Source organism: Nematolebias whitei, chromosome 14 (assembly GCF_014905685.2).
Source record: "Nematolebias whitei isolate Nwh7 chromosome 14, NemWhi1, whole genome shotgun sequence".
NCBI lineage: Eukaryota > Metazoa > Chordata > Actinopteri > Cyprinodontiformes > Rivulidae > Nematolebias > Nematolebias whitei.
In genome coordinates, this window is record NC_056511.1 from 13,319,697 (window position 1) to 13,333,302 (window position 13,606).

General features: G+C 34.1%; 1 protein-coding gene across 3 annotated transcripts in view; it reads left to right on the forward strand.

Annotated features, from left to right (window-relative positions):
• The window catches only part of gabrg2 (gamma-aminobutyric acid type A receptor subunit gamma2), a 70,909-nt gene extending 63,108 nt beyond the window's left edge, over positions 1-7,801 (forward strand). The window contains exons 8-10 of one of the 3 annotated variants that reach the window (XM_037687886.1): positions 301-506; positions 3,939-3,962; positions 6,991-7,801. In XM_037687886.1, coding sequence (XP_037543814.1) covers positions 301-506; positions 3,939-3,962; positions 6,991-7,272 — 512 coding nt within the window. In that variant the 3' untranslated portion in view covers positions 7,273-7,801. The remainder of the gene's footprint in view (positions 1-300; positions 507-3,938; positions 3,963-6,990) is intronic. The other 2 variants (XM_037687887.1, XM_037687888.1) reach the window with 2 other exon arrangements.
• Positions 7,802-13,606: the final 5,805 nt, after the last annotated feature.

Here is a 13,606-nt window from a genome sequence, read left to right on the forward strand (position 1 = left end):
ATAGTTTCAATTGGCCTGAAAATATGCATGTTTTATTTGTATAGTCATGCCAAAATAATCCAAACCACAGTAAGTGTTGCATCATAGTTTCACCACTACACCACAAACTGTAACAAGTAAGTCTTAATATAGGACAGATATAAATGTATTCTCTTCTAACATGTAACCAATAAATGTGTAGAAACAGCTTTTACTGCTGCAATAACTCTGAATGTGGAAAAAAGTTTACATAGATTCATACAAATCTAATTTTCCCCATTTTTCTCTTGTTCTTTTTTCCTTTTCTTTTTTTTTTATCAGGCATCACGACTGTGCTGACCATGACCACACTAAGTACCATTGCCAGAAAATCTCTTCCAAAAGTGTCATACGTCACCGCCATGGACCTGTTTGTCTCTGTCTGCTTCATTTTTGTCTTCGCCGCACTTATAGAGTATGGCACCCTCCACTACTTTGTCAGCAACAGGAAGCCAAGTGCAAAAAAAGACAAGAAGAAGAAAAACCCGGTGAGCTTCTTTCAACAATTAAGCAAGGAATGTTGGTCTTTCATGATTTGAACTTGAGATTTCCAGTTTTACCAAAAAGTAGCTCCTCGGTTTAGGAGGCTTGTTTTCCTCTCGTATCATTTTTAACAGTGGTGAAGGGAATAAACTGTGAAATAAAGTATTGTATTACAGGCATCCATGCATGAGGAAGTGTGTTCCTGATGGCTGCACTCAGCGAGTTAAGCATACAGCTCAATCCTTTTTATAATCCATCACACATCTGTTACAGTTGTATTTTAGATCACAGTCACATGATGGAAGAGTTGGCCTCAAATGAGCCCTAAATCCCTCAACAGATCATGGTAACTTCATTTAAGGGATGTGAGCACTCAGTAAACATCCCCTCACATACATACAACTCTCTAATCCAAGAATAGTACATCATCTATCTAAAGCCAACATATAGTTCTAGAAAATAGTTTTACGTAATTTTTTTTGCAAGTTCTTGCTGAAGTTAATTAAATCTAGTAGACATTTCCCCAGTATAACTAGGCACAAACTGGCTGAAAACATGTTTTTTGTGTATGTATTAAATTCACCTTTGAAGTCACATCATTTCTTGAACAGTGTTAATATTAAAAGTAAGGGTACTGCATTTGAGTGGAAAAATAGACTACCTGAAACTAGAGTGCGGCAATATGGTTTTGGCATTTATATACGGTTTTATATAATGGTCTTGAACAAAACGAAAGGTGGCAGGTGAAATGTCACTTTGAAATTAGTATTTTAGGCTTTGCCAAAATGTTAAGAGGGAAAATTATAAAAGCGAAACAGATCAGGAACAAAAAAAGGGTTTGGTTTTGTTATGGCAGCATGTGGGTGACAATTCTCAAGTCATCCAGGACATGGTGAATTTAAAAAAGTTAAAGACAAAAAAACAACTGGACTTTGTTTTGTAACAGAAGACGTTTAACTTCTCACCCAAGGAGCTTTCTCAATTCAAAGAACAGAGAGTGTAGGTTTCAAGTTATAAAGCTGAGGTAAACTAGATGCATATGCAGATTGCCCTATCACTCCTCACAACGGGGTTTGTTAGGGTCTTACACAGACGGTTTGAGAGTGGGGGTGAAGGAAGCCATTTATGTAAAATGAGAGAAACCATCTTTAAACAGAGGGGGGGGTCTCAGATTTCAACTTTCAAAAACCTATAATGCAGCTATAGGCCTGATATTCAGTCATTTTCACAACTATCAGGAATTTCATCCACGTGGCCAGAGTGGCTCATCTATGAGTTTTGATTCAATGTTCCATAGAGATCTTATTGTTCCATATTTTCCTAACAGAGATCTTCACTCTCAGACTGCAGGCTTACTTGTGGTTCTAGAGTTCCCAAAAGCAGAATGGGAGGAAGATCTTTCAGTTATCAGTCTCCTCTCTTGTGGAACCAACTTCCAGTTTCTGTCCATGAGGCTGACACATTGTCCAGTTTTAAGACTGGGCTTCTTTTGATAAATCCTATTATTAGGGTTTGCTTGTTATGATGCCATAGACTTAAGACTACTGGAGAACACATTGCCCACATTTCCTAAATTGAATTGTTACATTTGAATAGTTTTCATATTATACTATTTCTATCTTAACATGTGATTCTCAACCTGCCATTGTGTATCTGTTCCTCCTTCATGTCCTCTCAAACCTCAAAGCAGATGGCCACTTGTCCTAAGCCTGGTTCTGCAAAAAGTTTTTTTTCCTCATGAGGGAGTTTTTCCTTTTCATTGTCACCTTCATGATTGCTCAAGATGAGTGGTTGCAATGAAATTAGACTCAAAGCAGTCTGATCCTCAGATATATAATGTTAACTTATGTGAACTTACTTTTTATGTATATGAATGTTTCTGTTCATTGCCCTGAGATGATGTCTATTGTGACTTGGCGCTATATAAATAAACTGAATTGAATTGAAATTGAATAGAGTCTGACTAACAAAACCCTAATGAACCTATATTGTGAGGAGTGATAGGGCAATCTGCACATGTATCTAGCTTACCTCAGCTTTATAACTCGAACCCCACACTCTATGTTCTTTGAACTGAAAAAGCTCCTCGGATGAGAAATGAAACGTCTTCTGTTACAAAATAAAGTCCAGTTGTTTTTGTCTTGAACTTTTTTTTATTTTTGTCATATTTCCAAAGTTAAGTATATTTAAAAGGTATATGTTTTATATGATGTGATTTCTAAATTAATTTATTAGCAAACTGTACTTTATGCTAAGGATTTTGTCATGATTTAGAACTACTCATACTAAAAGGAAACTAATTACCGAACTATAAGCCACTATTTTTCTCACACGCTTTGAACCCGGTGTTTTATATAATGCTGCAGCCAATTTATGGAAAAAAAAAAATGGGGATGGGCTAATGAGCTTCCTGCCACCGAAACATTTAGCTTTGTCACACCCGGGTGCTCACATATCTGCCCATTACATGTGTCTCTTGAGAGGTGGGTCTTCATGACTCAATGAGACTAACTGTTGTAAATAAAGGTAGAAAATAAAATCTGACCAATTAAATTACCAAACAGGTCACAGTGGACCAAAGAAACATCGAATTACCGTAAATGAAACGCACTCTCACTAAATTCTTCAGGTCATTTATTTAGCACTTCATGAGCACACCCTCCTCATGGAAAACACACAAAAAATGCAGATGATGCAGCTTTCAAGTTAAAGGTGATCGATCTGGCTGTCGAAGAAGGAAATAGAGGTGCTGCACGTAAACTAGGTGTTTCCTAATGGGCTACTGGATTTATTTTTAACCAGCCTTGTTACAGGCACTGTTCAGACAAAACGCTTACTGTACGTATTTGCATATGTTACCTGTACATATTTAATTAAAAGTTTTAAAAATATTTGTGTAAATATCTCCTGTTACAACGTGGACACCCGTGTCTTATAGACAAGTGTGGCCTATATATGTATAAAATTGATTTTTTTTAAAATTCATTTAGTGGTCGTGGCTTATATTCGGGTGAGCTCAATAGCCCAAAAATTACGGTACTTCAATTACAGCTAAGAAAGCCACTCACTATTAAGTGTGATCTTACACTAAAATGCAAAATATGACAATTTGATTTTGATTAGTATTGTTTACAATGTTGTTGTTGATGTGCTTATTTGTTTGTGTTTCCCCCGATTTGAAGTAGCTGTGGAAAACGTGAGATATGCATATTTCAAAATGCTTCCTCCTTGTTGTCTATAACTTTTCTGTTCCTGCAGTATGTTTCCCATTTGAATTTTCACCTAGGAAGTTATAGTAGTTAAAACTGTCGGAAATTCTGTTTGTGTCCGTGCTAATTTTTTTATATAATAAATTATTATGTTTACACTTTAAAAAAAAAAATGTTTTATTACATTCTTCAATTGCAAATTTTCTTTGTCTCCTCTTTGGACAAAAGCTCCTCCGGCTCTTTTCCTCTAAGGTATATTGCCTGTGTCTGACTGCATGTGTCTGCTGCATTCTGGCTCTTTGAGCCTCCAGCACCTCACTGCTTTTCTCTCTGCGCAACAGCAGAAATGCCTCTATTACTACTTTATCTACCTGCATTCTAACCATGCACCTCCTTAATTACATAATGGGTATCGGAGATTGCATTAAAAGGGGCGCATTGCAGTGCACAGTGCGGAGGCAGCCAGCCAGACATACTTATGCAGTTGAAAAAATAATAATGAAAATAAACTTTAATAACATCTCACATATATCTCATTAGAAATTTGCAGTCCAGGCCCAGTGTGGAATAACTCTGGCTCCCTCTGTCCTGTTTCACTCTGTGTTGTTGTTACTACAGTGAACAAGCAGCCACCACAACAGCTTTGCCCATTTTTTTTACCCTTTTTCTGTCAGTAAATCTTTACCTGTGTGTTTGTTGGGCTTCTCAACCTGACGCTTCCTAAAGAGTCAGCAAAGCCTTAACAGACTGAAACAGACAACCCATGCACTGTGTAAAATTGGCTTTGATTCGGAAGACGATTCAGACAATTAAGACTTCAAAATCTATTGAAAAGTTACTTAGAATGTGCCCAGTCTAGTCTTGCTACACAACGTTTACACAGCAAATTTTTCGGACCTCAGCAAAGTTAAATTTACACCTTAAGTCCAAACTCACTACAATAAAGTAAAAGTTTAGATATTTGAAGATGGGTTTTGTAGAACATTATGAATAATTACTCTTACCTGTTGTCATAATCTCTTCCGATACTTCAGTTTAAAGAAACAGATGAATTCTGTCCAGATTCAAATAGCATTGCAGCATCCATCCCTGGCATGAATATTATAGTATTTCTGTTGGACATATCAGAATCAGAATAAACTTTATTGGCACTGCACCGAGATACAACGCAAATATGTACGTACAGTCGTCCGAAGATGGGCGGAGTGCACGAAGCTGCGGCTATAAATAATTAGCGCGGTTATACTTAGATTATTGCAATGTGAAGGTTACTGAAGTAGTAATTGCATCGATTGCTAAAACAAACAATAAAAAAGAAGACTTGATGTGGGAGTTGCTTTTAAAGTCAAAAATCTGCATTAAACCAGGTCTGGACTGCTTTTAATTGTGGTCAGGACTCTTTTCTAAACTGAGGTTGTTTAATGCACTATCTGTATTATGTCTATGACAGGTAGGATTATAATTATTCTCAACCTTTCCATGGAACCCTACAAAATATCTGAACTACGAATTAAAAATGTTGCTTAGCCTAAAGTCAGCTGCAGATTTGTCATTGTTAACCCCAAGGTTATCGATGTCTTTGTCTTTTCTAGGGGGTTGTCTGCTTTCAGGCAGTTAAAGCTGACATTGCTACTATGCTGGTTCTTTGTTTGTATTTGTTTCATTTAATCTGCAAACACTAACTCAGCATAATCCAGCTTGATCAGGTCAGCAGGACAATGTTATTGTTTCTACTGCTTGAGCTTTTGCTATGATTTTTATTTTATTTTTTTCAGTTCAACCAATCCCCTTTGAGAATTGAGCCATAACCTGCACTGCTAATCCCCTTATTCACTTAACATGATGGTCCCATGATAAGGACACAAATGCCTAAACTAACCCAAGTGTTGTTCGTTTTATCCTCTTTATTGTGTTTTGGGGGTTATGTATCATTTTCAAAGGGATATCAGGTTTGTGAATTTTGTGATGAGCAAAATTAGAATTTGTAGGAATTATAATTTTGACAAGCAGTTCAAGCACATTTGAGGATGCATGCTGACAATAAATAAGAACATTCCTCAAACTAAAATGGTATGGTGAACATTTATACATTTTTTTTTGTTTTTTTGCAACAAGTATATATATTTTTTTGTAAATAAATGAGTATTAAACTTTTTACAAGGCAGACAAAAACACCAAATTATGTTTACTGCTTTCTAATGTTTTCATATTAAATGAGAATTGATTACCAAAACTTTGATTTTCAGTATGTATACGAAAAAGCTATATATTCCTAATAACAAGTGTATTTATGACAACTTTAATGACACTGTCCATCCACTGTCAGCTTCTAAACCTTAAATATTGATAGACACCCACTACACAGGGTCAGTTTTAATGATAAACTTGAGCACAAGGTTTATCCATGAGGTAAATGAAACCCCATTTCTGCCAACAGATGGGCATCTTTTAGTCTTCTAAACAGGTGTTTAGACTTCCAATTTGCAGTAAAGTGGCATGACATTTTGAGATAAGAGCTGATGAAATAGTCTCTTTTGAATACTAATTGTCTCCTTTTAAAACGACAAGACCAAAAAGTCACTGATGTCACCGATCTATTTTAGGGAACTTCACAGACAATAGACGTCTGTCCCTATAGCAGTGAGTACAGCTTGAACAAATAGGGGGATTTTTTTTTAATTTACTTGGAATAATAAAAAAAGTGGGCTTGAGAAATATTAAGTTATAGGATATGGAAGCACATGCCTCTCTATATACATAATAAGGCACATTGTATTTGTATAGTCAAAAAAAAGTATATTATAGAAACAATAAATGTGGTAAAAGCTATTATTTGCAGAATATCTTGGTTTAAAATAAAGAAAAAATCTCTAAGAAAAATAATATATTTTATTTTTTCTTGTGCTTTCACAGCATTTTGAATGTACAACTGCAGATATATATATATATATATATATATATTTGAATAGAAAACTAATGAAAATATGATAATTTCTCCAGCTGTTAATGTTTCAGGTGAAGGTATAATTTGCATCATGGGTTGCAAAGTAACTTAACTTTTGGCATACGGCATTCTAATTGCACTCACATTTGGTAGTTAAAAGTATGCTTTAATTTCTTGACAATAAAGATGGTCTATTGGCAAGTTAAAGATCCAAATTATAGATTAGTAATCAAAGTGAAAGTATCCAAACTAAAAGTGGAGGCTCCAGTTGGTTCCACTGTTTGAACAAGTCTTCATGATGGTTAAGTGCCTAATTTAATTTTGTCTTGTTTAAAGCAGACACCAACTGTGGACATCCGTCCACGCTCAGCCACAGCCATTCAGATGAACAACGCCACGCACATGCAAGAGCGAGATGAGGAATATGGTTACGAATGTCTTGATGGGAAGGACTGCACCAGTTTCTTCTGCTGTTTCGAAGACTGCCGCTCCGGAGCCTGGCGGCAAGGCAGGTTGCACATTCGCATTGCCAAGATAGACTCGTACGCACGCATCTTCTTCCCTACTGCTTTTGCACTCTTCAATCTGGTCTACTGGGTCTCCTATCTCTACCTTTAGGTGCGGGTTTGTATCCAGCTTTACCCTTCTGTTCATTCCATTCTGCGTATGCTTTGCGCCAGCAAATGACATTAAACAGGGAGAGACCCACTGAAAAAAACAACAACCCGAAATCAATTAAACTTCTGTGGATTTTTATTGTTTTATGCCCTTTAATTATTTTATTTTTTGGAAAACTTGACAAACATTGCAAACATTGTAGCATTGCATTAAACAGGTGTGAGAAAAGTTAGAGTTGTGTTGTAAAAAACATCAGTTGTGTCAGAGATAATTGTGGTTTTAATTTATGTTGGAATCTGAACACTCTCAAAAAAAATTAAGTAAATTATATTTTTACCAATTCAAGCATTGAACACACACACAAATGCAACCCATGGCACATATATAACGTATAAAAGCAACAAACAATAATAATAATACAGTTAGAGAAGAATTAAGAAAAGCATTTGATTGATTACTTAAGTTGAGGTAAAATGTTGCAAATAGGTAAAAAAAAACATAAACCAACTAAAAACACACACTTCAAAAAAGAGCAACAAAGCTGAACAATATGTGCAGTTTCAAACTTATTCTTCTGGCTCAACTTTTAGTTTTGTGTTTTGTTTTTCCTCTTACAAAGACATAAAATCTAAAGCACTTTAATAATAATTAAAAAAAACAACAACTATGATAATCTTTTTTTTTTTGCCATAAAGCTATTTATTTCCAGTGTTTTCAGAATACAGAACACTTTAGTATAAATATATATTGCATATTTCATGTGTGGTCAAACTACTATGAAGCTTTTCATGGATATTGCTTCTTTTTTTTTTGTACAAACACTGTATATATTTTATCATTAGATGGTGGTTTACATTTATTGCATGCACCTTTATGGCCAAAAATCAATACATTTTATGGTCTTCTACGTTTTGTCTATGGAAACATTAAAAAAAATAAACACAAACCGATAAGCAATGCCGATTATCATTTAATTAAACTTTTTTTTTGTTGAAGTGCAGGAAAATTAAATGTTAAAACTACCCCCCACAACACTGTTTTGCATTCAGGTATTGTTCTTTTGAACATCAATGGTAGGCTCAGTACAGTATTGCAGAAAGAAAACTGGGATTAATTATTTTCTTTGCAGGCATTAGCTCACATCATACACAGTGCTGACCCTTCATGGCCTCCTGCGTTTGCTTTTAAAAGCACACAATTACATAAAGATGCACCACTGCTGCTGTTTGGTTATGCAAGCTGTTACACAGACAACTGGACAGAAACAAGTAAGAGAGTAAGATATTCTAGAATAAAAAACAATACAAAAAATAACTTTTTGCATTGCCAAAACAAGTGAATGTTTTATTTATAAATTGAGGAGTAATTCATACGTTAAGATCAATGTGAGTGCAAAAATATATGCAGATTAAATAGTGTTGTCCCTGAGAAGCAGGAATGTAAGTCATTATAAAGAATGGGAGGAAAATTGGCTTTAAAAAAGACCTTTTATGGTTTCGTCTGTATTGTTAATGAGGTTTGCTTGAATGTGTGAGGGAAGCAACCACACCTGTAAATGTTTGACACAACAGCATGGAGCCCCTCACCAGTCCTTTCTGATAGACACCAGTATGCAACTGATAGTGCTGCAGTATGATTTGTAAACTCATATGGAATGGCTGTAAATATAGTTTATGTACATAGATTATAAATGGAAACAAAACAAAACTTGTCAAGCAGTTGGCATTTTCTAAAAGGGTATATATTTTGTAATTTTAGCATTGATATAGTAGATGAATATACATTATAATATAGCAGACGTATCATGGTGGACCGGCCATGCAACATGAGACAGGTGCAATGGGTTATTTATGTTTTTTTTAATTTATGAATGTGTTTGTTTGTTGATGGTATTTTTTAAATTTATCTAAATAAATTGTGTTTATGTTCATAGAGCCCCTGAAAAAGAAACACAGAATCATGTTATTTATATCAAGGATACACGCTTTGTTCAATGTGACAATGGAACCTATTTATCTTGTGTTTTCTATGTTGTGATTAATGTGCACTACTCTCACAAAGCCTGTCAAACTGTTATATTTGTTGAATGACTTGCAACATTATTTGTTGTGCTGCTTCTGAGTAGTAGAATAAAAAAAAAAATCCACAAAACAATTTTTAGACACTAGGAAAAAAAAAATGTTGGCGTGTTTTTTTATCAATTCTCACTTTCATACCCCAGTCCTAATGTATACAGAATTAGTAAAGTTTCAAGTCACACATTTCTGAAATAATCTCTTATTTTCATTTTTATTTTTTATCCTTGTTTTGTAATTAAAAGTGATTCCCTTTTGCTGCAAAGCGACCACTAAGTAGTCTGCACCTGTCTTCAATGTACACATGATGTTTCTCACATGTTTAGGGCATGTGAGATTGTCAGTAGGCTTGTCATAACCAGTGTCCTGTAGCTGGAAACTGTGGCAGATTAATTAAATAATGTGCCAAACCTGACAGACATGCAACAGAGGATATGAAAGTTTAATATTGTACAATAAGTACTGCTTCAGGGAAGAACATGCATCAACAGAGATGGACTTGTACTGGTTATTTTATGATCTTTTTTTGTTTTTTTTTATTCAGGTATTATGATGGTACCACTTTACAATAAGGCTCCCCATACATATGGATAATAAATAGTTTATAGATATGATATTAACTCCTCTATAAACACTTTATACATATTAATAACTGCTTATTATACATTAATAAAGGTGACAGAGAGACAAAATTGACCAGTTTATTGCCAAATAGTGAGACAAATCCGTTCACCTATATATTTCATCTAGAGTTGTTATATTAAACACTTCAGATTAAGTTACTACCTTGTGAGCACAATAAGCATTTGTAAACCTTTATTTTTTTTGGCATATAATATTGCACTTTATACTTTATCAATATAAGTATAGTTGTAGATACTTGTAATGCAGTGATAACGTGCAATATATGCTAAAGAAATAAGTTTACAAATGCTTATTGTGCTTACAAGGGAGTAACTTAGTCTGAAATGTTTAATGTAACAACTCTAGATAAATGTGAACAGATTTGGCTCACTGGTCAGTTTTGTCTCTTCCTTGCCCTTAATGCATAATAAGCAGTTATTAATGATTTATAAAGTGTTTATAAAGGAATTACTAACGTATCTATAAACTACTTATTAGCATCTGTAATTGAGCCTTGTTGTAAAGTGGTACCATGATGGTTAATACTAATAAGATCACAATACAGGTGGAGCTTCAAAGTGGTTCTGCAACGTGGTTGCGTCAGGAAGGGCATCCGGCGTAAAAATAACTGCCAAGTCTTTGTGCGACTTAGTTTGCTGTGGCGACCCCTAACGCAGGGAGCAGTGAAAGAAGAAGAAGAAGAAAAAAGCAGGTGGAGCTTCAAACAATAATAGAATTTCTAATTGAACACTAAATGAGTGGAATCTAAATGCGAGTTTAATTACTGATGGTAAATCAGAGACTGAAACATGTCTTGTGTAGGTGTGTGAGAGAGAGAGAGAAGTTTTAATTTGCTCAACTTCTTTCATTTGCTTGTAATCATTTTAATGAGTCATGATATTATTATTTATTGCACTTCATGTTAACAAAATGACTACTTTAATTTTAACTGCCTTCATAGAATCATTATAGTACAAAATCAGACTTTTTTTTTGTGTTATGAACTTGTAAAAACTGCAGAAAAAAAATACAGAAATACAGGGCTTTATATAAAAATGACCAACAGCAAATAAGTTTGTTTAGATTCTCATCCACACGGTGTTTTCCTTTTTTTCTTCCTTTCTTTATGTACATTTGATCATTGAATGAAAGGGGCACTTTCATTAAGTTTGACAAATACATCACAAATGTTATGAAAAAGTCCTTTTCATAGTAAAATATTTAAAAAAGTTGTGGAATTTTACAATAAAATTGTTGCATATTTGTGCGTGTGTTTGTTTTTTTTTCTCTTTTCAGTATTGTAATAAGTAATTATCCACTAGTTTTTTTTATATATGTTATCAGGCACTTATATGTAAAATAAATAGTTAATATTTTGTGGGTTTATGTGCTATCATTCAGGTTGTTTCCGGGAGTTACAATTGTTTAAAAAAATTATGACTTTTTTACACAAGATTTTAAATTATAAGAGATTATGATATTTTGTAAGTGCTGTATTGAGAAAGTGTTAAGGAAGTGTATGGCTTTGTGCCCTGTATCACTATTTTTACCCAAATACATTATGTGAAAGGTTGTACTAAAATTAGCAAATTGATATTTTTCCACTGTGAAACTTACAAATCTAATATGGTCTGGTATCCTAAAAATGTTATTATTATTTTATTCATTGATTTATTTTGTTTTGCAATTCTCATTGTTATAAGGAAATGAGGTGTAATTTGAAAGATTAAAAATGTCACAAAGCCAACCCAAGAACAATACATGACTTAATCTTACATGAAGCTGAAATTATGAAACAAGTAAAAATTGTAAAACTGGCAAAATAAAAATAAAAAAACATACTGGCAAACAGAAAATCAACATTCAAAGTAACTATTGCCTCATTCTTGAAATAAGTAATCAATTTTCAGCGCTTCCAGGGGCTTAGTGTCTCTAAAAAATATGAATCCCACTAAAAATTCAACTAGAACGTCCCTGCAACTATAGTTAAATATGCATAATTTTATATTTGAGTCAAAATACATAGAAAGGTATCAGGATATTGCAAATTTACACGTTTTATATTATATTTTTATTAACAACTTTAAATACAGTATTTTTCAGACTATGAGGCACACCAGATTATAAGGCGCATTAAGTGAAATAAAACAGTCATATAACTCAAACTTTATTCAACTTATTTCACAATATAACTCAACATGATTCAGTTGTACCATATAAAATTGGTTTGAGGTCAGTGAGCACAAACAGAATTAACACACTGGATTATAAGGCTCACTGTCATTTTGTTGAGAAAATTAAAAAGGATTTTAACCTTATAGTCCGAAAAATATGATATTGTAGTTTTGAATACAAGGGAAGGTTTTATTTGGTGGCATTAATTATACTTTAAAACTGAATGTAGCCCTTATTAAGTTTTTTTTTTGTTGTTGTTTTATGTATTTCGTGTTTATTTGTGGCCAATTACCTTTTTTAATTAGCTGATATGTACATGCAGCATTGTTTAATCAGTAGTCATCAAGAAATCAAGTTGGTCTACTTTATTTGTTAATTAAATGTGAAAGAAAACATATTTGCACTTCATGTAAATGTATAAATATGTACAAAAATGTACAAATGTACACAATGTACAAATGTATGTACAAAAACTACACACATTTCAAATGTACGTACTTGTGGGAAAATGACTAAAGAGATTAATTCAGGCATTACATAACCCTACCACAAGCATATTTTTTTAATGGGTCACTTCCTATGTAGGTAGAGAACAGTCTGATTTAGTCCAATGGCAACACTTTTTCCATGGAAGTGCACTTGACATGGGACGGCAGTTGGCTGATGGACCCCTGGGCTGGCACCTCTCCCTCTGCTTGGCAGGGTGGCAGCTGCAAAGGACAGCAAGAGAATCCCTCTGATTATTACACAACCGTCTGCAGTAAACCACAGCCATGTGCCTTCATAGCAAGTTCTTTCATCCGTTGAGGTACAAGCTCTTTGGTGAATGCAAAGCTGGGAGTGGGAGGGAGGGAGACTGGCATGAATAATGCAGTCTGCACATGGCTCACTTTTTATGATGCATTTCCTGCTGAGAGGAAGCCAGATAATAATACACAGATGCAATACCCACATTTTTCATGTGAAGTACAATCGGCGTTTGGACCAGAGCGTTACAATTATTATGATTTTACTAATGCACACACACAAAATAGTTAATTCCCTCGAACCTACCCTAACTGTACTCTCCCTTAACCCCTGCACACTGCTTGGACAGATTTCACTTAAAAAAAAAAGGTTTGATTTTTATTTATTTATTTATTTATTTTAAAGCATCACACATGTGGAGGCCATCCACAAGTGTGAATACAGTAGGTGCACCATGAACAGTTATGATTAAAACAAAATGCAAAGCTGTAATTGAATATATTACCGTTGATAAACCTCAGCAAATAAATATTGTGATGTATATTTATTTTAAACATACAACAGTCAGATTTAAAGTTTTAATAAGTTGACGTTTGTTATAATACTTGAGTGCAAGGACTTAATCGGACACCCCCCCACACATATACATATAAACATATATACATAGATCTATCTATCTATCTATCTATCTATCTATCTATCTATCTATCTAT